At 48.6% G+C, this 25,012-nt stretch overlaps 1 protein-coding gene and 1 pseudogene across 12 annotated transcripts in view; both read right to left on the bottom strand.

Moving 5' to 3' along the window:
- The window catches only part of TTLL1 (TTL family tubulin polyglutamylase complex subunit L1), a 37,243-nt gene extending 27,813 nt beyond the window's left edge, over positions 1-9,430 (bottom strand). Inside the window, exons 1-4 of one of the 12 annotated variants that reach the window (XM_060112233.1) lie at positions 9,314-9,430; positions 5,686-5,717; positions 615-811; positions 184-324 (exon numbers count right to left, since the gene is read on the bottom strand). Coding sequence is in view for 1 of the 12 variants with exons in the window: in XM_060112232.1 (XP_059968215.1) it covers positions 5,686-5,717; positions 7,255-7,299 (77 nt within the window). In the remaining 11 variants the exon portion in view is untranslated. Of the gene's footprint in view, positions 1-183; positions 325-614; positions 812-1,248; positions 1,340-5,685; positions 5,718-7,254; positions 7,442-9,086; positions 9,103-9,313 lie in introns of those variants that run through there. The other 11 variants (XM_060112236.1, XM_060112240.1, XM_060112232.1 and 8 more) reach the window with 11 other exon arrangements.
- Positions 9,431-16,662: 7,232 nt separating this feature from the next.
- Positions 16,663-17,052, bottom strand: LOC132499555 (mitochondrial import inner membrane translocase subunit TIM14-like; annotated as a pseudogene).
- Positions 17,053-25,012: the final 7,960 nt, after the last annotated feature.

Raw genomic sequence — 25,012 nt, 5'->3', positions numbered from 1 at the left:
GGGATGGTTACCATTTTAATTAATTAATTTATTTATTTTATGGTTACCATTTTTTAGCAATAAAGTATTTAGTTAAGGCAAGTACCTCTTTTAGACAAGTTGCTAACGCCCAATACAGTCTGCAGTACAGTGTAAAGATAACTTTTAAATCCAGTGGGAAACCAAAAAACTCATGTGACTTGCCTTCTTGAGATAATTCGCTTCACTGCGGTGGTCTGGACTGGAATCTGCAGTTATCTCTGAGGTCGGCCTGTATTTGATTTCAGTCTGAACAGCCCTGCATCCCTGACCAATCCTGCTCGTACTCTGCCCCCTAGAGTCCAACTGCAGACACAGGATTTCGGTGAGAATCACCCCCAAGCCAGGCAGCGCCTACACCACAACCCACACCCTGCACTTCAAAGGCCAGAGTCTCACTGGGCGACCTCACTCCTGCCACAACTCCCACAACTCCACAACTTCTGGAGATGACGCAGAAGTAAGAGCAACAACACAGAATAACGATAAAGGCCGTACTTTATATGTGTGCTGCGCTTCAGTCATAAAATAGCGTGAAAATGCTTCCAAGGGTACAATCCTAAACCCAATAAGGCCGATGGGGCAAATGTTCTCACCTTCACTTTACTGAGCAGGAAATGGAGCCTCCGAGAAGGGTAGGTTTCCTCTTGGCCCCCTGCACCCTCTACCTGCTGCGTGGACAAGTGGTCACCAAGGAAAACATCTCAGCCTGGACCTACCATAGGTACTTATGGAGCCAACGGGAACGTCCAATTTCTCTTCAGTTTCACCAAATTTTGACTCGGATTCTTACCTAAAATAAAATACACAAATGATTGGCACAAAAACAGACATATGGATCAATGGAATAGAATAGAGAGCCCAGGGACCTCCCTGGTGGCGCAGTGGTTAAGAATCCGCCTGACAGTGCAGGGGACACGGGTTCGAGCCCTGATCCGGGAAGAGCCCACATGCCGCAGAGCAACTAAGCCTGTGCGCCACGACTACTGAGCCTGCGCCCTAGAGCCCGCGAGCAACAACTACTGAAGCCCGTGTGCCTAGAGCCCATGCTCCGCAACAAGAGAAGCCACCACAGTGAGAAGCCTGCGCACTGCAACGAAGAGTAGCCCCCGCTCGCTGCAACTAGAGAAAAGCCCATGCGCAACAACGAAGACCCAACGCAGCCAAAAATAAAAAAGTAAATGTATTTTAAAAAAAAAGATTAGAGAGCCCAGAAATAAACCCACATACCTATGGTCAATTAATCTTTGACAAAGGAGGCAAGGATATACAATGGAGAAGACAGTCTCTTCAGCAAGTGGTGTTGAGAAAGCTGGACAGCCTCATGAAAATCACTGAAGTTAGAACACACCCTCACACCATACACAAAAATAAACTCAAAATGGCTTAAAGACTTAAATATAAGACATGACATCAAAAAACTCCTAGAAGAGAACATAGGCAAAACATTCTATGACATAAATTGTACCAGTTTTCTTAGGTCAGTCTCCCAAGGCAATAGAAATAAAAGCAAGAATAAACAAATGGGACCTAATCAAACATAAGCTTTTACACAGCAGAGGAAACCATAAACAAAATGAAAAAGACAACCTATGGACTGGGAGAAAATGTTTGCAAATGATGCAACTGACAAATGCTTAATTTCCAAAATATACAAAGAGCTCATACAAGTCAATAACAACAACAAGAAAAAACCAACCCAGTCAAAAAATGGGCAGAAGGGCTTCACTGGTGGCGCAGTGGTTGAGAGTCCGCCTGCCGATGCAGCGGACACAGGTTCGTGCCCCAATCCGGGAAGATCCCACATGCTGCGGAGCAGCTGGTCCCATGAGCTATGGCTGCTGGGCCTGCGCGTCCGGAGCCTGTGCTCCACAACGGGAGAGGCCACGGCAGTGAGAGGCCCGCGTACCGCAAAAAAACAAAGAAACAAACAAACCAAAAAATGGGCAGAAAACCTAAATAGACATTTCCCCAAAGAAGACATACAGATGGCCAACAGGCACAAGAAAAGATGCTCATCATTGCTAATTACTAGAGAAATGCAAATCAAAACTACAATGAGGTAACACCTCACACCAGTCAGAATGGCCATCATCAAAAAGTCTACAAATAACAAATGCTGGAGAGGGTGTGGAGAAAAGGGAACCCTCCTACACTGTTGGTGGGAATGTAAATTGGTGCAGCCACTATGGAAAACAGTATGGCGGTTCCTCAAAAAACTAAAAACAGAGTTGCCATATGGTCCTGCAATCCTACTCCTGGGCATATATCTGGAGAAAACTAATATAATTTGAAAAGACACATGCACCCCAATGTTCATAGCAGCACTATTTACAATAGCCAAGACATGGAAACAACTTAAATATGTATCAACAGATAAATGGATAAGGAAGATGTGGTACGTATATACAATGGAATATTACTCAGCCATAAAAAAGAATGAAATAATGCCATTTGCAGCAGCATGGATGGACCTAGAGATTAGTATACTAAGCGAAGTAAGTCAGAAAGAGAAAGACAGATATCATACAATATCACTTATATGTGGAATCTAAAATATGACACAAATGAACATATCTACGAAACAGAAACAGACTCACAGACATAGAGAACAGACTTGTGGTTGCCAAGGGAGAGGGGGTAGGGTAGGGAAGGATTGGGAGTTTGGGATTAGCAGATGCTAACTACTATATATAGAATGGATAAACAACAAGGTCCTACTGTATAGCACAGGGAACTAAATATATTCAGTATCCTGTGATAAACCATACTAGAAATAAATATGAAAAAGAATATATGCATGTATAACTGAAACACTGCTGTACAGCAGAATTTAACACAACATCGTAAATCAACTATACTTCAGTAAAATTTTTTTAAAATTAGGGGAACTGCCCTGGTGGTCCAGTGGTTAAGAATCCACCTTCCAAGGCAGGGGATGCAGGTTCGATCCCTGGTTGGGGAACTAAGATCCACATGCTGCGGGGCAACTAAGCCCGCGTGCTGCAACTACTAAGCCCGCGTGCTGCAACTACTGAGCTTGTGCACCTCAACTAGAGAGGCCGTGTGCCGCAAACTACAGAGCCCATGCGCCGCAAAGAAGAGCCCACATGCTACAACTAAGACCCAATGCAGCCAAAAATAAATTAAAAAGAAAAAAAAATTAGGGACTTCCCTGGCAGTCCAGTGGTTAAGACTCCATGCTTCCAATGCAGGGGGCACAGGTTTGACCCCTGGTTGGAGAACTAAGATCCCACATGCCGTGCAGCACAGCCAAAAAATTAAAAATTAGAAAAAACATTAATACACAGATGAAATGTACACAGCACAAGATCAAGAGGTGTTCTAACAGTTTATGAATGTAGCCAAATGGTAACTAACCAGAATATTCAGTGGATGATGTCTTCTGTTTAAGTGCCCAACGGAGGATGCCTTGGGTTCCTCTCTTGTCGTGATAAGTACTTCTGAATTAGTTACTTATTGGCTCCCGCTGACCTTCCCAAGCTGCCAGGCCACCCCTTCACTTCACACAGCCCTTGCTCTGGCTGAACGCACCCCCCTGTGGTGCTCCGTGCTCACCCGCGAACCTGTGCCCACGCTGTCCCTCCATCCGAACGCCTCTCTCCACCACTCTTTATCCAGCTCCACCAACCACGCGGGGCACAGTTCAAAGGCCACTTCCCCCAGGGGGCCATTCTCATCACCTTCACTGGAATTAGTGTTTCCCTCCTCGGGACCCCCTGCAGACCCTTCCTGCCATCCTTGCCGGCACTGAGAACTTCCCAACTTGCATTTCAGTTCTTTATGTACGTTCCTGCCATAAACGTGTGAGGCGAGGGACTCTCGTAGTCACCGGTTTCCCGCTCAACCCACTGATTCTAGATTTAAAGGGGAGCATTTGCAGCGAACCCTACAGTCCATCTGCCTGACCCCATTATCTCCAGCCCTTCAGCACATGAGACACAAACAATGACTCCTTGTTATGTGAGTGACTGATGGACAAGTCCCCAAGGCTGGGTCCTTGGAACCTGACTCATCGCTTCCCTGGGAATGTTATGGGTTGAACTGTGCCCCTGAAAAGATACATTTAACTCCTAACCCGGGTACCTGTAAACATGACCTTATTTGGTCAAAGTAGGGTCTTTGCAGTTAAGATGAGGTCATTCGGGTCAGCCTTAATCCAATGACAGGTACTCTTATGAGATAGAAAGCTGGACACAGACACACAGGCAGGGAACGCCTTGTGAAGACACAAGGATGGACACACAGACAGAGGGAAGGCAGCCATGTGCAGACGGAGGCAGAGATCGGAGGTAATGCTGCAACAAGCCAAGAAATGCCTGGGGCTCCCAGAAACTGGAAGCCACAAGGAACCCTCCCTTAGAATCTTCAGAGAGAGCACGGCTCTGCCAACACCTTGATTTCAGGCTTCTGGCCTCACTGCGCCACCCAGTTTGGGGCACTTTGATACCGCAGACCTAGGAAACTAATACAAGAGACAACCATCCTAAACACCAGGGAAAAACGAAGAATAAGAAATTTACACCCATAAGGAGGTTTACATATATATATTTGGGGAACAGAGCACAGTAAAGTGCTGAGCAAGAAGACAAGAGAGTCATTTACGGTTAAAAAAGGAAAAAATGAAGTAAGGCCGCCTCTCCTTTAAAAGAACCTCTTTTCAGAAATGCACCAAATCAATGTGGAAACCACCACTGAGAGCAGATGAAAAGGCAGCCTTGGGAAGAGCCAAAGGAGGGACGGCAGTTCCCTCCACACTCGAGGCTTAGAGACCCAGGTCGCTTAGAGACGCCGCTGCGGATCCTGGCATGTCCTCTCCAGGCCTCAGCCTCCCCAGTGAAATAAATGGGAAAGAACTGATTCACTCTGTTACAAAGCAGAAACTACCACACCATTGTAAAGCAATTATACTCCAATAAAAATGTTAAAAAAAAAAAAAAAGAAAGAAAGTGACAGCTCCTGGGCGGTGCTGCTGGGATTACCAAAAGGTCAGGTGGGCGTGGACCTGGCACACAGCAGGTTCTCCGAACAGTCAACTGAGTGTGAAACGAGTGCATCAGGCAGAAAGAACTTCACCCTGAAGCCTCCCCTGATTCGGCTCCACACGCGCCCCCTTTCCAGCTCCTCCTCCTGGCGGGCTTGCTGGGCCCCGCCCTCACACAGTAAGTGAGTACATATTTCTATCATCGCTGAAACAACAGCTACCACTTCCCAAACACCAGGGCATGTCAGGCCCTGGGCTGGGCGGTGTGTGTAGATCCTTCTCTACTGGGTACATGGTTACGGCTCACCTGAGGCTGGCAGGCAGGTACTCTCCCCACTTACAGATGGGAATGTGGGGCTTGGAAAGCAAGAGGCAGAGCAGAGACTGCTGCCGTGGCAACCTGCACAGTCTCCCTCCCACATGGGGTGTCAACCGCCATTACATGCATCCCCCTTGTCAGGCGTCATCGACCCCACAGGGCAGGGGGTGGGTCCCCCAGCACCCAGCCAGGGCCAGGCACAATGAGGGGGCTCAGGTATCATCTGTAGAACAGACTAAGGAACCAGCTGGCCAATCCCCACATTACGGAAGCCAGGGCTGACGTCTTCCCAACCCTAGGAAATACTAAGCCTTATCTATTTATCAGGTAAATAGATAAATACCTGATGTCAGATTGTTTTCCTGTGGCTTCCTCCTAAAATAAAAAAGAAAAAACTTGAATTAGCGGTATTATGTGATGAACTTCACACGTTACCTCTCTATTGGTTCATATGAACTGACGCCTCAGAATTTTAAGCCACAGGGTCAGCTGCTTTCAAAACTGAGCATCGAGGGGCTTCCCTGGTGGCGCAGTGGTTGAGAGTCTGCCTGCTGATGCAGGGGACACGGGTTCGTGCCCCAGTCCAGGAGGATCCCACATGCCGCGGAGCGGCGGGGCCCGTGAGCCATGGCCGCTGAGCCTGCGCGTCCGGAGCCTGTGCTCCGCAACGGGAGAGGCCACAACAGTGAGAGGCCCGCATACCGCAAAACAAAAAAACAAAAAAACAAAAAAACTAAGCATCATAAAAACCTAACCAGGAAAAGCAGAGAGTGATGTGCTGGTCCTCATGCTGCTCACAGCTTGAAGGCAGAGTGGGCTGTCACTACCTGAGGTATGTCAGCCTTGGAAAGCCATCCTAAAACCAGACAGTTGCTGGTTATTTCCAGAACACCATGGGTCCCACTCCTGGGGCAAGTGGGCAGGATCTTCACAAGCTTGAGAACAGGTTTCCGCCGGGACATCCCTGGGCGTCCGGGCAACCGATAGTGTAGTTTCTCATCCATTCACTGGGCACCGTGCCAGGCGGGTGATGGGAGATGGAAAGACACCAGGGACCAGGTGCTCCTGGACAGTCCTGATCCAGGGAAGGCAAGAGACGCGTTCAACCAGCGGCAGCCCCGGCGGCAAAGTGCTTTAACAACCTAACAAAATCCAACCTCAGTCCTGGGGAGGAAGTAACCATCAGTCCAGTCCAGCAGCAAATCATGCCCGCTCCACCCCCAGAAAATTCCAGATCCATCTGTGTCTCTCCCCAGCATCCCCACAATCCAGGCCACAACTGGTTTCCTTGGTCCCATTCTCACCCCGCTGCAACACATTCCCCACCCAGCAGCAGACCAATCTTTTCAGACACAAAGCAGATCTTGTCACTCCTCTCATAAGCCTGCAGCGGCTTCCCACTGCACTGAGAATAAACCTAGCAGTCCACCCATGGCCTGCAAGGCTGGCCCAGCGTGACCCGGGACCCCCATGCCTCTCGGGCCTTGTCTCCCAGCGCCCTTCCCACCTGTCTTCCCTCTCCAGGCCCCAGCCTCTTTCAGGTCCCCACACCCGCCAAGCGGCATCCAGTCTTAAGGCTTTGCTCTTCCCCCACATCTGGCACTTTCTCCAAGGTCAGCTCCTCAGACTGGCCTTCCCAATCTCAATCCTCCCCCTTTACAGAGCTGTCACTTTACTTCTCCGTGGTGCTCACGTTCTACACAGTTGTTTAGTCGGTGCCAACTCAAAGCATGGTCCGCGGACCAGTAGCATCCGCATCACAACCTGGAGCTCATTAGAAATACAAATCTTCCAGCTCCCCCCATGCACACACAAGAGTGTACACATGCAGACTCTTTGCGAGCGGGGCCCAGGAATCTGTGTCTTAACAAGCTCTCAGGCGATTCTTATGCAAGCGCAAGTTTGAAAAGACCTGGTCTGTGAGACTTCCCTCGTGGTCCAGTGGGTACGACTCCATGCTCCCAATGCAGGGGGCCCGGGTTCGATCCCTGGTCAGAGAACTAGATCCCGCATGCCTGCCGCAACTAAGAAGTCCGTATGCTGCAACAAAGATCCCGTGTGCTGCAACAAAGATCCCGTGTGCTGCATGCAACGAAGACCTGGTGCAGCCAAAAATAAATAAATAAAAATTTAATTTAATTTAATTTAACTTTTTAAAAAAGGGACTTCCCTGGCGGCACAGTGGTTAAGAATCTGCCTGCCAACGCAAGGGACACGGGTTCGAGCCCTCGTCCAGGAAGATCCCACATGCCATGGAGCAACTAAGTCCGTGCGCCACAACTACTGAGCCTGTGCTCTAGAGCCCGCGAGCCACAACTATGGGGCCCATGCACCACAGCTACTGAAGCCTGCATGCCTAGAGCCTGTGCTCTGCAGCAAGAGAAGCCACCGCGATGAGATGCCCGCGCACCTCAGCGAAGAGTAGCCCCCACTCACCGCAACTAGAGAAAGCTTGCACACAGTAACAAAGACCCAATGCAGCCAAAAATAAATTAAAAAAAAAAAAAAAGACCTGGTCTAGTTCATGTATTTGGTTCCTTGGTGACTATCTGTCTGACACAGATATGTCACATTGTGAGCAGCAGTGCTGCTCCACTTTATATCCTGCTGAATCCCCAGCACCCAGAACAGTGTCTAGCAATAGCAGGCTCTCAACCAATATGTGATGAATCAAAATAAAGACGTGAATTCCCTCCACACACACAATCAAACAAGCACTGTTTGTGCCAAGCAGTGAAGTAGGCGCAGCCCAGCCCTACAGGGGCTGTAAGTCCCAAGGGGGAGACCCAGGAAACAATCACCCATAAACACCTCCACAGCTTTACCCTGGTAAGAAATAGGAGGCCGGGAGTTTAGCTGATTTCCGTTGAGCGAGGGAACATCTTGGGAAATCTCTGTGCCTACAACCCCAGGAGGACAGAACTCTGCCAAGAGGCCTTTTACCTCCTGGAGTTACGACTACTCCCAGACAAAAGTCAGAACAACCTCTGAGGAGAAACAGCGGGGGGCAGGGGGCTCACCCTCATGGGAGTCACTTCACTCTTCTGGATCCAGCCATCGGAAAATGGGAGCAGTCTCTGCCCTCATCCCCCTACCCCAGACACTTTGATCACTATCAGTTTCAATAAAGTCCCAGCTAGGCCAGGATCCTAGGACACTTGCATTCTTTTCCAGCTAGTTAAGTCTTTTTTGAAAAGGCAAAAAGAATCATCTTTAAATAAAGTAAAAATATAAATGACGACTTCACATCAGTGCCGTGCAGCATTCGGTCGCAGCTGTGTTGCCCTGTCCGTCTCCTCACCCCCATGCTCCACGTACCTGTTTACCAGTGCCTGTAACTCCCTGAGTGCAGAGCAGGGCCAATCTTTTTATACTGCCACAACCCAGCACCCAAATGTGTTCATTAAATATTTCCTGAACAAAGAACCGCTTTGCAAACAAACCTCCAAATGGCTTACAACGACCAGATACTTTTAGGTCTAGAATGAATCCCCTGTAATGCCACAGCTACTCTAGGGGTGTATGACTACCACCACCCCACCCCCTCTAATGATGGGAAAACAGTCCCCCACAGACAGGTGAGCAGGGCGGGGAACACATCTCCTGTCTCCTGTCCAGAGCTCTAGCCACAGGTACACCGCGCCCTGCAAGATGCCAATAGGAACAATACAGATTGCAAATGAATGAAAAAGCCTAGGAACAATGAAATTCTGCGATAACCAATAAGAAGAAGAATGCAATTACAAGGATCGAGCGGCACAAGTTAAGTCATAGGAACGCGGAGGAGGAAGAGGGGCACAGTGCTCAGCGCAAGCTTCCCGGGGAACTCGAGTCCAGCGAGCAGCGTCTAAACCACACCTTCGCGGCCCCGTAGACCAGCGCCCACAATCGTTCGCGCATGCGCACTCGCCCACTCAGCACGGCCACACCCTCGGTCCCCGGAGGCGGCGGCCTCAGCGGCGGGGCCTCACCTGTAGGCGCACAGCGCGGAGGAGCGCCCAGAAGCGCGGAGCACGGCGGCCCCGCGCCGCGACCCGGCCCCGCCTCCAACCCCACTCTGCTCTCAGAGGACGCGGACCGCTACCTGGCGCGGACCGGATCTACTTCCGGGGCGGCGCCCTGGCAACCGAAGACGCGGCCTTGCCAGAGCCACGACTGCTTCCGGGGTCAGACTTTCCCTGCCGGTCTCTACACCCCTATCCCGGTGGCCCGCTACGCCTGGCGCTGAGATCCTACGAGGAGTCAGCCGTCCACCCCCGGGAGCTTTGCAACCTTCAGGGCCCAGAAATGAGGTTGCGAGGGGTCGGGATCGAGCCTGATAGTGGGAGGTAGAGCGGTATGATGCCTGGGGCCCTGGGTCCAGTCGGCTCTTTATCCCCTCTGCTGCTCAGCTTCAGTATCTGTAAAACTAGGACTGTTCATAGCACCTCCCTCGTAGGGTTTGTTGTAAGGATAACAAGTTGTGCTCAGCAACTAGTAATCAATAAATGGCCTACTCAAAGGTAACCTCATTGGTGAAGTGTTCCCTGAGCGTGGGACAGGTTTAGTTCCTCAAACTAGATTTTTAAAACGCCTTCTGTTAGGAAGAGGCAGCCTAGCCTAGTGAGAAATTTAAAACTGAAGCCAGGGGAATTCCCTGGCGGTCCAGTGGTTAGGACTCCACGGTTTCACTGCCGAGGGCGCGGGGTTCAGTCACTGCTTGGGGAATTAAGATGCCACAAGCTGCACGCGCCTGGCCAAAAAAACCAGAAAAACAAGCCAGGCCTAGATTGAATCCTCGCTTCAAAATCTACTAGCTTTGTGGCTTTTGGCAGGTCACTGTCACTTCTCTTGCCTCAGTTTCTTGTATGTAAATGGAACAACAGCACCTATATTGAAGAGTTGTTGGGAAGATTATTTAAAAAAAAAATGGCACAAATACTAATTGCTCAAATACTTGTTGAATTAATACAAAATAAAAGAGCACGTACCCCAGACATCTGTCAGCCATGAAAGTGTACTTGAAGGCAGCATAAAAGAAGAGAAACAGAATTTACATCCCTGCTCTGTTACATTCTAGGTGTCTGGGCACGGGAAAATCCCAGCCTTTTTTTTAAAAAAAAAAAAAAAAATAGGGCCTCCCTGGTGGCGCAAGTGGTTAAGAGTCCGCCTGCCGATGCAGGGGATACGGGTTCGTGCCCCGGTCTGGGAGGATCCCATATGCCGCGGAGCGACTGGGCCCGTGAGCCATGGCCGCTGGGCCTGCGCATCCGGAGCCTGTGCTCCGCAACGGGAGAGGCCACAACAGTGAGAGGCCCACATACCGCAAAAAGAAAAAATAAATAAATAAATTTATTTATTTATTTATTTATTTATTTATTTATTTATTTATGGCTGCATTTGGTCTTTGTTACTGTGCATGGGCCTTCTCCAGTTGCGGCGAGCGGGGGCCCTCTTCACTGCAGTGCGCGGGCTTATCACTGCGGTGGCTTCCCCTGTTGTTGTGGAGCACGGGCTCCAGGCGCGTGGGCCTCAGTAGTTGTGGCACATGGGCTCAGTAGTTGTGGCGCAGAGGCCCAGCTACTCCACGGCATGTGGGATCCTCTGGACTGGGGCTCGAATCCACGTCCCATGCATTGGCAGGCGGATTCCTAACCACTGTGCCACCAGGGAAGCCTCCAGCCTCTTAATTACATTTTTTTTCATGGAGAAATGGGAATAATGATCTCCATCTCTCAAGGGTGCAAAAGTGTTTAAATTCCTAGGTGAATAGCACCTAGGAAGATGTTTAACATGTCTTACCATGTCCTGCCCCTGTGCAGAGTACATGCCACTCCAAACAGCGTCACCAGCAGCCAAAATACCAGAAGGCTTAGGTGCAGGCAGTGGGAGGAGACCAACAGCACAAGAGCAAATAGTAGGAAAAGTTCTAGCCAATGCGAAGAATTAACTGGGAGCTAGGTAGTCCCAGGAGAAAGACAGGAAACTAAGAATCTCAATGCTAATCTAGTCATATAAATCTAGTTAAAAAGTCTTTAAGGACTTTCCATTGCCATCAAGGTAACATCCAGACTCCTTAATATGTTATTAGTTTTAATGTAGTTAAAATCTGTTAACCTTTTTCCTGTATAGTATCTCAGTTTCCTGTTGGGCCTAGAAAGATCCATCTTCACAAGTCGTAAAAACATAACTTATAAGAGGCCAAAAATACAATCAACTAAGTTAAATGATAAACTGAAAATGTGTCCATCATCTGACAAAGCATTAGTTAATATCCACAATATACAAAGAGTTTGCACAAATCAATAAGAAAAAAATACAAAAATTGGCAGAAGAGATGGAACCACAAATTCCAGAGCAGAAGGATAAAGAAAGATGGTAAGTAAAAATATGAAAATATGCCCAAGTCACTAAAAATTAAGGATATTAAAATGTTTAATGAGGTATTTTTTACTGACAAAATTGGCAAAAATTTAAGATATAGTTATAACGAATGTTAGAAAGGATATGGGAAAAAAGCACTCACATCCACTACTAATAGAAGTGAATATTAGCATAGCTTTTAGAAGGCTGGCAATTTGGCAATATTCATGAGACTTTTAATACATGTTTAATTATATACTCTTTAACCTATAAATTCCCATTTTAGGAGATTATTCTATAGAAATTCTCTCACAGGTAAACAAAGATATGTGTACAATAGCATTTAAAGCAATATTATTTCTAATAATTAAAAATTGGAAAAAATATAAATGTTTTTTAGCAGAAGTCTTATTGGCTAAATTAAAGTTCATCAATTTAATGAAATAGTATTTACCTATTAAAGGTATAAAGTGGATCTACGTGTGCTGACCTGGAAACATATACATAATATATTAAATGAAAAGTGCAAATTATACAACTTTGTATAGTATGATTTTAAAAATCATTAATATGTATATGCATTAAATATAATTTAAGAGGCATAAAAAAAAGCCTGAAAAAAGATATGCAGTTACTGTTAAGAGTCATTCTCTTCAGGAGTTGGAATAGAAAGTACTTTCTCTTCTTATAGCCTATATATTTTTTAATTAATTAATTTATTTATTTGTTTTTTGCGGTACGCGGGCCTCTCACTGTTGTGGCCTCTCCCGTTGTGGAGCACAGGCTCCGGACGCGCAGGCTCAGCGGCCATGGCTCACGGGCCCAGCCGCTCTGCGGCATGTGGGATCTTCCCGGACCGGGGCACGAACTCGTGTCCCCTGCATCGGCAGGCGGACTCTCAACCACTGTGCCACCAGGAAAGCCCCTTTATTTTTTACTGTCTGAATTTTTTAGTAGCACAAAAGTATTATTTTTTAATTTTTTAAAGCTTCAATAAAATAAAGTTAAAAAACAAACTTTTGGGACTTCCATGGTGGTCAGTGGTTAAGAATCTGCCTTCCACTGCAGGGGATGCAGGTTCAATCCCTGGTCGGGGAACTACGATCCTACATGCTGAGGGGCAACTAAGCCTGTGCACCACAACTAGTGAGCCCACATGCTCTGGAGCCCATGCACCACAACTAGAGGGAAGCCTGTGTTTCAGTGAAGAGCCCACCTGCCTCAACTAAGATAAAAATAAATAATAAATTAATAAATAATAAAAATAAAAATAAATATTTTTTAAAATTTTAAAAATAAAATAAAAAACAAACCTTTTTCCATTTTGAACCAGCGGACTGAACATCTTTTCACACCCCAAAATCTCACTGAAAAGGCAGAAGAAGAAATAGAAAAATACAATAGAAGATTAACTACCCAGGAATCTGAATACCAAAAACATCCAAATAAAGGAATTTCTCTAAAAGGTTTTGTTTTAAGATCATCTGTTTCTGGGAATTCCCTGGTGGTCCAGTGGTTAGGACTCGGTGCTTTCACTGCTGGGGCCGGGTTTCCATCCCTGGTTGGGGAGCTAAGATCCCACAGGCCCTGAAGCACAGCCAAAAAAAAAAATCATCTGTTCCTAAATCATGCCTTTGTGGCTATTGAGGATTTGTTTGCCATGCTGCATTATCACTGGTGTTCTTAGCGCCACCAGGCAGGCAAGAGGGATTGCTCATATGGGGCAGTCCCATCTTCCTCACATGGGGAGAAGGACTCAGGCACAAGGGGAGATGTCACCTGGGGGTATCACAGCACAAGTTATGGCAGATCCCAGTTTATACGTTTTGAAGGATAACCATTGTATAAAGTACTGAACTGCAATTGTGCAAATATATGTTGGTTGTTAAATTCTTTTCAAAGACATGTTTCCCTTTTGGTGTTAAGGTAGTTGAACTACAGAAATAGTCTTAATCCACTTTCTAGATTTGGTTTTCTGCATAAGTGATCATCTGCTAGAAATCCATGACATAGTTGGAAGACTAGGAGAAATACTCCCAATAGACAAAACAGTGAGGAATTCCTGGAAGATGAGATAAGAACAGATAAATGGGCAACTCCAATAAAAATGAGGACAAATGCTCCCCACCACGCAAAAGAGAGAAGTTCCCCCCAAAATTAATTTTCTGAACAAAACTCTGAAATTACCCTGAGATAAGAAGCAGTGACATGGACAGCTGGCCAGAAAATTAAGTAAGGTAATCACTGGTCAGTCTCCTTAGAGAGCAGACAGTCCTCTGACATTTAGGATAAAGCCATGCATCTTAGTCCGTTTGGGCTGCTAGAATAAAAACACCAGCGACTGGGTGCCTTCTAAACAACACATATATTTCTCGCAGTTCTGGCGCCAGAAGATTCGGTGTCTGGTGAGGGCTTGCTTCCTGATTCATGGATAATCATCCTGCTGAGTCCCCACATGGCAGAAGGAGTGAGAGAGCTCTCTGGCGGCTCATACAGGCACTAATCCCATTCATGAGGGCTCCACCTTCATGACCTAATCACCTCCCTAAGCCCCACCTCCTAATATCATCACATTGGGGATTAGGATTTCAGCACAGGAATGAGAGGGTGGGGGTTGGGGGGGGTGAGGAGAGACATAAACATTCAGTTCAGTCCGTGAACCTTGAGAATAGTTCATAAAAGAGAGAGTTCAGACACTCAGCCAAAAACATTAAAGACGAAGAACATTCAAGAAAGGCACAAAATTCAGCAAAAGGAAAACTGAATGCCAAGGAAACAGTTAACACAGTTAAAATACTAGATCAAGAGTCAGCAAACCACTGGCCAAAACCAGGCCACTACCTGCTCCAGAAAGCTAAGAATGATTTTTACTTGTGACTGTTTGCAGCTGATTTGTTGTTAGGGAACACACTAACTTTGGACCCCAATTAAGTGAAATTATCTCCCTTCCTGCCCCCCAAAGAAATCCATTCTTCTCATTAGTAGACCTGTATTACAAAATATATATACTCAATTGTTATTATATTTTTATTTCATCAGTTAAAAAGTTGTGAATTTTTTTAAAAAAGCAATGAAAAGCTAGCAAGAATTTCAAAACTTATATTAAGCAAGAAAAATAAATAAATAAAAATTAAAAAGTTGTGAAAATGTGTGGAACTTTTAAGTGTCAGAGCCTGGATTTGAACCTAGGAAACCTGATCGTTCACACTACTGCCTCCCTGAAAAACAAACAGCCGCCTTCTGGAGAGACGGCTGCGCTTTCAAGGTGATGCTCTGAGCTTTGCTTGCGGGCATTCCAGAAACCTCCGCACAACCCCTCCCTGGCTCGTGGAGCTCTTCGCGCCCATCATTATTTACGTTTAGCGCCATCTAGTGGAGCCAGCGCTAATCTGGAGCCCGACTGGCCGGGTTCACACCCCACTGCTGACACTGGTCCCTCCTTGGTTCCCGGCCTCAGTCCTTAAACCCAGAATGTGAATGAGAACGGGAGGATCACAGATGGTGTGTTTACCGCTGGCTCATAGTAGGTGTTCAATAAACATTGTTTCCCAGATGAGACGTTCCTTCGATGGCTGGTTTCTGAGGCTGATTCCTTGGGGCCACCGTCTGCCGGGGGAGACTTGAAATACCAACTCGGGGATGGTCGGAGCCCCATCTTGGGGTGATCTGGCCCAGCCCCTTACCAGCCTCTGCTGTCTGTGGCCCCCTCCTCCCTTAGCAGGTGGCCCCACTGCTCCTCAACCCCCAGGGAGGGGTGCTGTTGTCATGTGGCCCCCATACCCTTCTCCACCCCCAACACAGCACATCCTTCACCAGCTCTTTCTGAACGAGGGTGATGGCAAGGTCTGTCCAGGTGTCTTTTTCACTAAGAACCACCAGCCTCCCATTGCCTGACGGGCAGAACCAGCTACATAATTTGTAGGGTGCCATGCAAAATGAAAATGCAGGCACCCTTGTTCAAAAATTATTAGGAATTTCAACGCAACTACAGCAGCATTAACCAAGTGAGGGACTGATCTGAGCTCAGGGGCCCTGTATGGCTGCCCAGGTTGCAGGCCCATGAAGCCCGCCCCTACTTCGTGCAGGACACCACCCTAAGATCTTAGCCAGAAATCCCCCCGTTACACCCTCTCAAGGACCCTGCATGGTGAGTAGTGTTATCTCATATTTTTTTTAATGTGGTAAAATACACACAATATAACACTTATTATATTAACCATTTTTTAAGTGTACAGTTCAGTAGTGTGATAAAGTATATTCACTGCGTAACCAATTTTTAGAACTCAATCATCTTTCAAAACTGAAACTTTTCCTACTAAACACTAACTCCCCATTCCCCTCCCCCCAGCCCTGTTGACCACCATCTACTTTCTGTCTCTATGAATCTGACTACTTCAGGTGCCTCACATAAGCGAAAACATTCAGAATCTGTCTTTTTGTGACTGGCTTATTTCACTTAGCATAATGTCCACAAGTTTCATCCCTGTTGTAGCATGTGTCAGAATGCTTTTTCCTCTTTAAGGCTGAATAATACTCCATTGTATGTATTTATCATTTTGTTCGTTCATTCATCAGTCAATGGACATGTATTTGAGTTGTTCCCACCTTTCGGCCATTATGAGTAACTCTGAACATGGGTGTTCAAATATCTGTTCAAGAGTCTGCTTTCAATTTTTTTGGAGATATTCTCAGAAGTGGGCTTGCTGGATCCTATGATAATTCTGTGTTTCATTTTTTGAGGGGTGTCTACACCATTTTAAGTTTTGAGGCACTTTATTTAAAAAAAGCTGGTACTCAAGTACATAAATGAATAAGAACTTAAAATTCATCATACGGGGATTCCCTGGTGGTCCAGTGGTTAGGACTCCGTGCTTACATTGACGAGGACCTGGGTTCGATCTCTGGTCGGGGAACTAAGATCCCACAAGCTGCGTGGCTCGGCCAAAAAAACAAAAGTAAAATTCATCATACATTTATTTCATTTTTCAGCTTGACCTTCTAGTAAATCTTTAGCATCACTGATTTTGGGCTGCTATATAAGGAGATACCCCCTTATCGTGTGATTTAAAAGCATAGCTCGTTAATAAACATTTCTTATTTTTCCTTTATTGGCAGTAGGGTTTACACTAATTACCATGCTAATGCTGCTTCCCATTTTGTCATTTTGGGTTCACACCCAACTCTGTAATAGCCACCACAGAAGGCACATTTTGGTAGACTTTGAAAAACCTGTTTACTTGAGGCTCCATGTGTTTCCTGGCTTGCAAAGCGTAAGACAGCCTGCAAACCCTGCAGCAGCAATGGTCAGTCCAACTGCTACCACTGTACTGGCTGTGGCTCCCCTGGCTCCACCCGGAGCAAGGTTCATCCCAGCCCAGAGGCCTCGGCCACCCGGGTTACAGCATTTTATACCCCCCGCCAACAGGGCACAAGGGTTCCAATCTCTCCAAGTCCTCACCAATACTTATTTCCTGTTGTTGGGTTTGTTTATTTATTTATTTAAATAGCAGGGATCCTAATGGGTGTGATATCCCCACTCTTTAGTGTGGTATCTGGAAAAAAAAAATGGAATCTGAGGCTTGAAGGCACTAATTAACTTGCCCAAGGCCATGACGCCCATTGCTATTATCAATCCAGCTGTGACTGGCACTGAATGACCTGCCTGACTCATGCAGCCTCCAAGGGCGGCTTGCCATTGTCAAGGTGCCAGCCAGAACCATTCAAGGATTTTGATGGAGCCCCAGCCCAGTTCCCTGAGGCCATGACGAACCTGCAGTGGAGCCCAGCATTACTACAGAACCAGCACCAACCCACCACCCTGCTTAGGCTCAAGCTAGCCGGCTGGCCCTGCCCTGCAGGTACACAGACCTCTGCTCCCCCCACTTTACTGGGGTCCCTAGTACCCTCACCCCGGGCCCTTGCTGCGTGAGGCCAGAAGGCCAGAACCAAGATCCAGACCGAGCAACTGCTAAGGACTGAGGAAGGGACTGGACACTGGAGCCCAGCTCTGGTTTTGTCACACCCATTTCTGGCTCCAGAGTGAGGGTGGGGGGAAGGGGGCTGCCTGGCCTGGGGCCAAAGGAGTAGAGTCCCTGTGGGCTCAGAAATGGGTGAAAAGGGGGCTTCCCCAGTGGCGCAGTGGTTAAGACTCTGCCTGCCAGTGCAGGGGACATGGGTTTGAGCCCTGGTCCGGGAAGATCCCACATGTCGCGGAGCAACTAAGCCTGTGTGCCACAACTGCTGAGCCTGTGCTCTAGAGCCTGTGAGCCACAACTACTGAACCCGTGTGCCACAACTACTGAAGCCCGCACCTAGAGCCCGCAATAAGAGAAGCCACATGAGAAGCCTACGCACCACAACAAAGAGTAGCCCCTGCTCGCCGCAACTAGAGAAAGCCCGTGTGCAGCAACGAAGACCCAACACAGCCAAAAATAAAAAGAAATAAATTAAAAAAAAAAAAAGAAATGGGTGAAAAGGGAATTCCCTGGTGGTCCAGTGGTTAGGACTCCATGCTCTCACTGCCGAGGGCCTGGGTTCAATCCCTGGTCGGGGAACTAAGATCCCATAACTTGCACAGCATGGCCAAAAAAAAAAAAAAAAAAATGGTGAGAGCAGACCCTCTTGGGAAAACCCCTCAGGACCAGCATCTTTCTTGATACTGTGGTTGCCCAAGAGTGGGTTGTGAGATCTGTTTAGAAGGCAGGACCAGCATTAGAAAACAAACATGTCATTATCATTTGAAAGATAATTACGGCCCGTACCCCAAGCTTGGCTTCAGTGGGACAAACACAGGTCCCTTGGGGAGAGGGACCATTAGCACATAAGCGAATAAGTACTTATGTACTATTTGTGGACAAGAAATACACACAGGCCCTATGGGGCCAGTGATTTCTGACCTACGCAACCTGTTCCGGCTTCCTCCATTTCACTCCTTTGTCTATAAGTTTCTTCTGTCACTTCTTCTTTCTCTCCTCCCTTTTATTTTTTTGCCTCACCAGCATGGCTTGCGGGATCTTAGTTCCCCAACCAGGGATCGAACCCATGCCCCTTGCAGTGGAAGCACAGAGTCTTAACCACTGGACCACCAGGGAAGTCCCATCTCGCTTCCCTTTTTTTCAAAATCGGTGGTGAGTCTACTCTGGGCCAGGCGCCTTGTAGACTTGTCCTTCCCCTCATCCTCTGCCACGCTGCTCCCCACTCAGGCAGAAAACACAACCCCGAGCACCTTGGTTTCCCATCTCGTGCCCGTGTCCCAGGCCTGGCCCTGAATGCCCTGTGGTCCTGTCCAGAAGCCCGGGCTGCGGGGCCAGGGCCCAGGCTCCCCATCCAGCCCCCAAGCCAGGGCTGGCACAGGGAAGCTGAAAGAGGGGTAAATCCGCAAGCAGGTGCCAGGGGACACATGGCCGCTTCAGGCTTCACCCGTGTCCCAGCTACACGCCCCAGGCAGCTCACGGACCCAGCAGAGGGAGGAGAGAATCCCCAGGGCTTTGAGGCTGAGAGGGAGTTCAGAGGTCAGAATGCCTGTCACTGCACAGAGTGGATGCACAGACAGCTTCTGGAAAGAGCTTTCCATGCCCAGAGCCGGTGGGCCAGTGAGGGCAGCTCCCCAAAGAACAGCCACCTGGGCTGGGGGGCGCTTCTGCAGGGCCCAGCTCTCAGTGCCCTCCCTTCTAATCCTTTCTGTGCCCATGGGAGCTCTCCCTTGGTCTTCATGCTGGGCTCCCCCCACTGTCGCCCAGCCGGGGTCAGGTGTTCAGGCCTTCTGCCAGGTAGCGCTGAGTAGGTGTTCAGTCAGTGATAGAGGAAGAAACCGCCCCACCACAGGCTGTGGCTTTGGACGCCTAACCTGGGGTGCTAGTGCGGGTCCCTCCTCTTTCTTTTTTTTTTTTTTTTTTTTTTGCGGTACGCGGGCCTCTCACTGCTGTGGCCTCTCCCGTTGCGGAGCACAGGCTCCGGACGTGCAGGCTCAGCGGCCATGGCTCACGGGCCCAGCCGCTCTGCGGCATGTGGGATCTTCCCAGACCGGGGCACAAACGAACGCGCGTCCCCTGCATCGGCAGGCGGCAGGCGGACTCTCAACCACTGCGCCACCAGGGAAGCCCCGCTCCTCTTTCAAATGGAGTTACTAGTAGATAACAGAACCAGCTTAGGGGGATGGGCGCTGTGAGGATTAACGCAGGGGAGGATACGGAGGACAGTCCAGGCACAGAGGGCGGTTTCTATCATTACTGTTGCTGTTATTGTTATCCATCATTAATGAAAAAGAAGCCCTCAGATGAGGATCACATGCCGTGTGTGTGTGTGTGTGTGTGTGTGTGTGTGTGTGTTCACCCACAGCAGGACCCAGGTTTGGAGAGTTGGGATGAGGGTCTGGAAGGGAAGGGACTAGAGTCTAGACCTTCTCTACCAGACATATCTCAGCTTCCTGGGGAATCTGCTTTCCCTCCCTCCCCACCCCTGCAAAAGGCCCCCATCACAGACACAGAAGCCCCCAAGGGAGACCGGGCTGATCTTCCCAAGACTCAGGGTCCTGCACGCCCCGCATGCTCAGTGCCCAGTCAGGCTCAGGAGTCGAGCCCTTGCAGACATTCTTGCCCCAGCCTCCTCCATATGGCCCAGGCGAGGCCCACTGAAGGATGGAGGGAGCTGGCAGGTGCCAGAGGGATTTGAACCCAGCTCTGGGGGCCTCCGCATCTGGGGCTCTTTCTTCCATAGTAGCTGGCCGCAGGGGGACTGTGGACAGACAGTTCTGTGAACTATGGAGGCTGAGAAGTGGGGATACAGGTAAGGGAGGCTCAGGGAGCCCATCTTATGGGGCCGACCAGGACCAGTCCCCTGTCTGCCTCCACTGCCTGCCTGTGTTTGCTCAACTCTGTGCCCCATGGAAGGTGACCAGTAAGGACTGGGAAGAAAAGGCCTGAATCCTGATCCTTTTCTTCAGATCTGAGCTCGGTCCTACACGTTCCTTTCTGGGCCTCGGTTTCACATCCCGTAGTGTCTGTGCACGTGGCCTTGCAGCACTGCCACTGGAATTCAACAAACTGTGTAAGGTGCACGGACTCGAATTTATTTTATTTATTTATTTTAAAAAAATATTTCTTTCTTTCTCCTTTCTTTCCTCTTTCTTTCTCTCTCTCTCTCTCTCCCTCTCTCTCTCTGCACTGGGTCTTACTCGCGGCACCCAGGATCTTCATTGCTGCGGCATGCGGATTTCTTAGTTGCAGCATGCCTGCAGGATCTAGTTACCTGATCAGGGATTGAACCTGGGCCCCCTGCATTGGGAGTGCAGAGTCTTACCCACTGGACCACCAGGGAAGTCCCCGGACCCGAATGCAATAGGCCCTCGTCCCTCCCTCCGGCCCAGCACACCACATGCTTTACCCCCACTCCCCGAAACTGTACCACTGGCCGCTGTTTATAGACTGAGGGTGTGGGGAAGAAAACATCTGGAGGTGGCGGACAGGGAGGGCTGGTGTTGGTAAGGAGGTCACAGAAACATTCCTGCCAATGAATTAAGCTACCCAGCCTCCCATGGGAACATGAGAACGGAAGCCCAGTTCACACCAGGGTCTCCGCATCGTCCCTCTGTGGCCTTGGAGGCTGACACCGTTAGTTATCCCTGTTCAGCACAGACGGAACCTGAGGCTCGTGCAGGCAGGGAGGCTGGCCCAGGCCCCGCAGTTCTCCTGGGGCCCACACGGACCTGGGCCACATCCCACAGAAAATTCACAGGGACATTCTGGCCCAGGCAGACATTTGGTCCTGAAACTGCACTAGGTTTCATTTCTTCCCTCAGATCCAACAATTCCACCCTTCAAAGGCACTGGGTGTCAGAGGACTCAGACCTCTACGCCATTGGCTGAATAGTTTTCCCCAATTCCAACCACTCCTCTAGACGCTGAGTCCCCTGGCTTTGGACACCCTCTGTTGTCCCCAGAGTCATGCTGCCCAGGGGAGATGCTAAGATTCCAGTTGGGAATGAACGAATGAGGGACCTTGAAGCTGGACGTCAGTCACACCTGAGTTCAAATTGGAGTTTTTATGGTAGACCCAGCCTGTTGCTGAGCCTGTCAGCTTGCTCGTCTGGGAATTGGGCTCATATAACACGCTTCCCCAGATTATGGAAAAAAGAAATAAATGCTGCAAGGGCTTCACAGGCTGTGCACACCAGCCCAACACAGGCAGCTAAGTATCTGTTTCCAGCCTTGACCAGGTTCCAAGCTGGGGCCTCCTCTCCAGAATTCTCCTTCCCCTGAAACGCATTCGACTCACTGAGGGCTCAGCCCAGTCCTCACGGGGAAGAGTATGTCCTGCCACCTGGCTGGGCTAGCAGCTCCCTCCCTTCCGAGGCCAAGGGCCAGACTAGTCTTTTCTGCCAAACGCCCACACTTCAGGTTTCCGATCTCCACACCTTTGCTCACGCTATCCCTTCCGCCCAGAATGTCCTTATGTGAAATATCTGGGTCAGAGAACACGTGCATCTGGCATGTTTTGAGACGCTGGCCAAGCTGCCCTCCTAAGAGGCTGCATCCAAGTGTATTCCCAAGAAGTGCCCAAGGAGACAGGGTCCCCACAGCTTTGCCAGCGCTGTGTGTTATCAAAGGCTTAGATGTTGGACAGTATCATTATTGTTTTATTTGCACTTCCTTTGTTATTAGTGGGGACATGGGAATACAGACACTTCCTCAGAAAAAAGGACAAGGCTTCAGATTTTTTTTTTTTTTTTTTTTTTTTTTTGCCTACATTACGGCTTGCGAGATCTTAGCTCCCCGCCCAGGGATTGAACCTGCATCCACAGCAGTGAAAGCACAAAGTCTTAATCACTGGACTGCCAGGGAATTCCCCTAAAGAACTTTAAATAAAAGGAAATTGTTTCCTGGAAATTCCTTAGCAGTCCAGTGGTTAGGACTCCACACTCTCACTGCCAAGAACCCAGGTTCCATCCCTGGTTGGGGAACTAAAATCCCACAAGCTGCACAGTGAGGCCAAAGAAAAAAAAAAAGAAAAGAAAAGAAAAGAAAGAAAGAAAGAAAGAAAGAAATGATTTCCTGTGAGAGAAACCATCCCCAAATGCTGTCTCCCAGGTCCTCCTCGCTCTTCCAGGCAGAAGGGGAGTTGAGAGAGTGGTAATTAACAGTCATGAGACAGGGAAACACAGGGCCTGGAATGAGAAACTGGCTCCTGAGTCGGGTGCACCATTTCACCTGCCTGGCCTCAGTTTCCTCCTCTGTAAAGTGGGACCTTCAGCTCTTAGCCTGGAGGGTTGTTGTGAAGATGAAACGGGATGGCAAAGGGGAAATTCACTCATCTGTGAAACAGATGGCTACTGAGGGCCCAGCATGTGGGGTGCAGAGGGATGAAAACGTACACGGCCTCCTGTCTCGGGGTACAGACCAGGTCTTCCTAGGGTCTTCCTCCCCCAGAGCAGAGGTGTGGACAGCAGCTGCCGCTGACACCATGGCCAGCCATCCCTGTTGAGTGCCGGCTGAGGGAGCTGCTAGGACTGCTGTTACTGTTTTGAAAAAATCTGCTATCATGCTGATAAACTCAGCTGTCAGAAGGGATGTTATTTCTGGGTGAAAGGAGATTCTGCAGGACTGGGGCTCCTTCCTGCCGGCACCCACGTGGGCCTCGTCCCTCCCGCCAGACCCAACTTGAGCGATAACCTGGGGCCTTGAGCCTGCTCCTGGCAGAGGACAGTGGTGGCCATCACTGCAGGATGTCCACAGCCTGCTGTCCAGGGCCTCTACAATGCTTCAGGAGCAGATATCACCCCCTCCCTGACCCCGGATTCCTGGAATTGTCTGACCGAGTGGAGGCTGTTCTCTGTCCCCCTGACAGGTTGCATGAGATTAGGTTATTTTGGTCACACGGGCCATTTAGTCTTTTGGCCCTAGCGCGTGTCTATTAAATTGTCGTGGCTCTGAGCTGAGCGACCTGGCTGGTTAAGCCTCATAATCTGCTCTGAAACGTGCTGGTTCTGTTTTCAATTGTGATAGTCCCCTTGTCACCAGCACAGCTGGCCCCTCTGGCTCTACCATGGGCTCAGCCTGCCAAGCACCCCTGAGAGCTGTAAAACTGGGTCTTGATTAATCCTCGCTCTTGGCTGTCTCAGGCCTGATCATTGTGCTTTGTTTTATTACACTTTAGTCTGTAGTATCAAGTTTTCATTCACATACCCAAAAGTGCACAAATCTGAAGCATTCACCTCAGTGCATATTTATATGTGTAGGTACCCCTGCGACCACCATGCATATCAGTCCAGAAAGTTCCCTCATGCCCCTTTCCAGTCAATACCCATCCCACCTCGAGAGGTGGCCACTAGTCTCACCTCCATCATGTAGATTAGTTTCGCCAGTTCTTGAACTTCATATAAACGGATTCTTACAGTATGTTCTCTCTTGTGTCTGGCTTCTTTCACTGTTAAAAAGTTACTGTTTTGGGCTTCCCTGGTGGCGCAGTGGTTGAGAGTCCGCCTGCCGATGCAGGGGACACGGGTTCATGCCCCGGTCCGGGAGGATCCCACATGCCGTGGAGCGGCTGGGCCCGTGAGCCATGGCCGCTGAGCCTGCACGTCCGGAGCCTGTGCTCTGTAACGGGAGAGGTCACAACAGTGAGAGGCCTGCGTACCACAAAAAAAATAAAATAAAAGTTACTATTTTGGGAATTCCCTGGTGGTCCAGTGGTTAGGACTCGGTGATTTCACTGCCGAGGGCGCAGGTTCGATCCCTGGTTGAGGAACTAAGATACCGTAAGCTGCACGGCAAGGCCAAAAATTAAAAAAAAAAAAAAAAAAGTTACTGTTTTATGACCAGAAACATAATACATGTTTATGGCAAAAGTTACAAGTAATGTACAAGAGAAAGAAAAGACCAGTGATATCCACACCTGTTACCCAACCTTGACCTTCTAGTGTGTTCCTTATAGAACTTTCAAGGTAAATGAAAAATATTCTTCTACGTATATCAATTCACATTATACTTATTCTACAACCTTTTTATCTCATTTAACAGAGCACAGGTACAGATGTCTTTCCGTGTTAGTACATGTGGGTCTACCTCAGACTTCCACGTTATACTCATTAGAAACGAGTCTCCAGGGAATTCCCCGGTGGTCCGGTAGTTAAGACTCTGTGCTTCCACTGCCGGGGGCACGGGTTCGATCCCTGGTTGGGGAACTAAGATCCTGCAAGCCACGTGGTATGGCCAAAAAAAAAAAAAAAAAAAAAAAAAAAAGAAGAGTCCCCAGATCTGGCCCACATTAAAGGAGAACAGAGCTGCCATCAGCTGAGACGGGGAGGCCGTGGGAAATGTAAGTTTGGGGGAGAC

Source organism: Mesoplodon densirostris, chromosome 11, assembly GCF_025265405.1.
Source record: "Mesoplodon densirostris isolate mMesDen1 chromosome 11, mMesDen1 primary haplotype, whole genome shotgun sequence".
Lineage (NCBI taxonomy): Eukaryota > Metazoa > Chordata > Mammalia > Artiodactyla > Ziphiidae > Mesoplodon > Mesoplodon densirostris.
The sequence above is the reverse complement of the archived record's forward strand: the minus strand, read 5'-3'. Positions and strand labels throughout refer to the sequence as shown.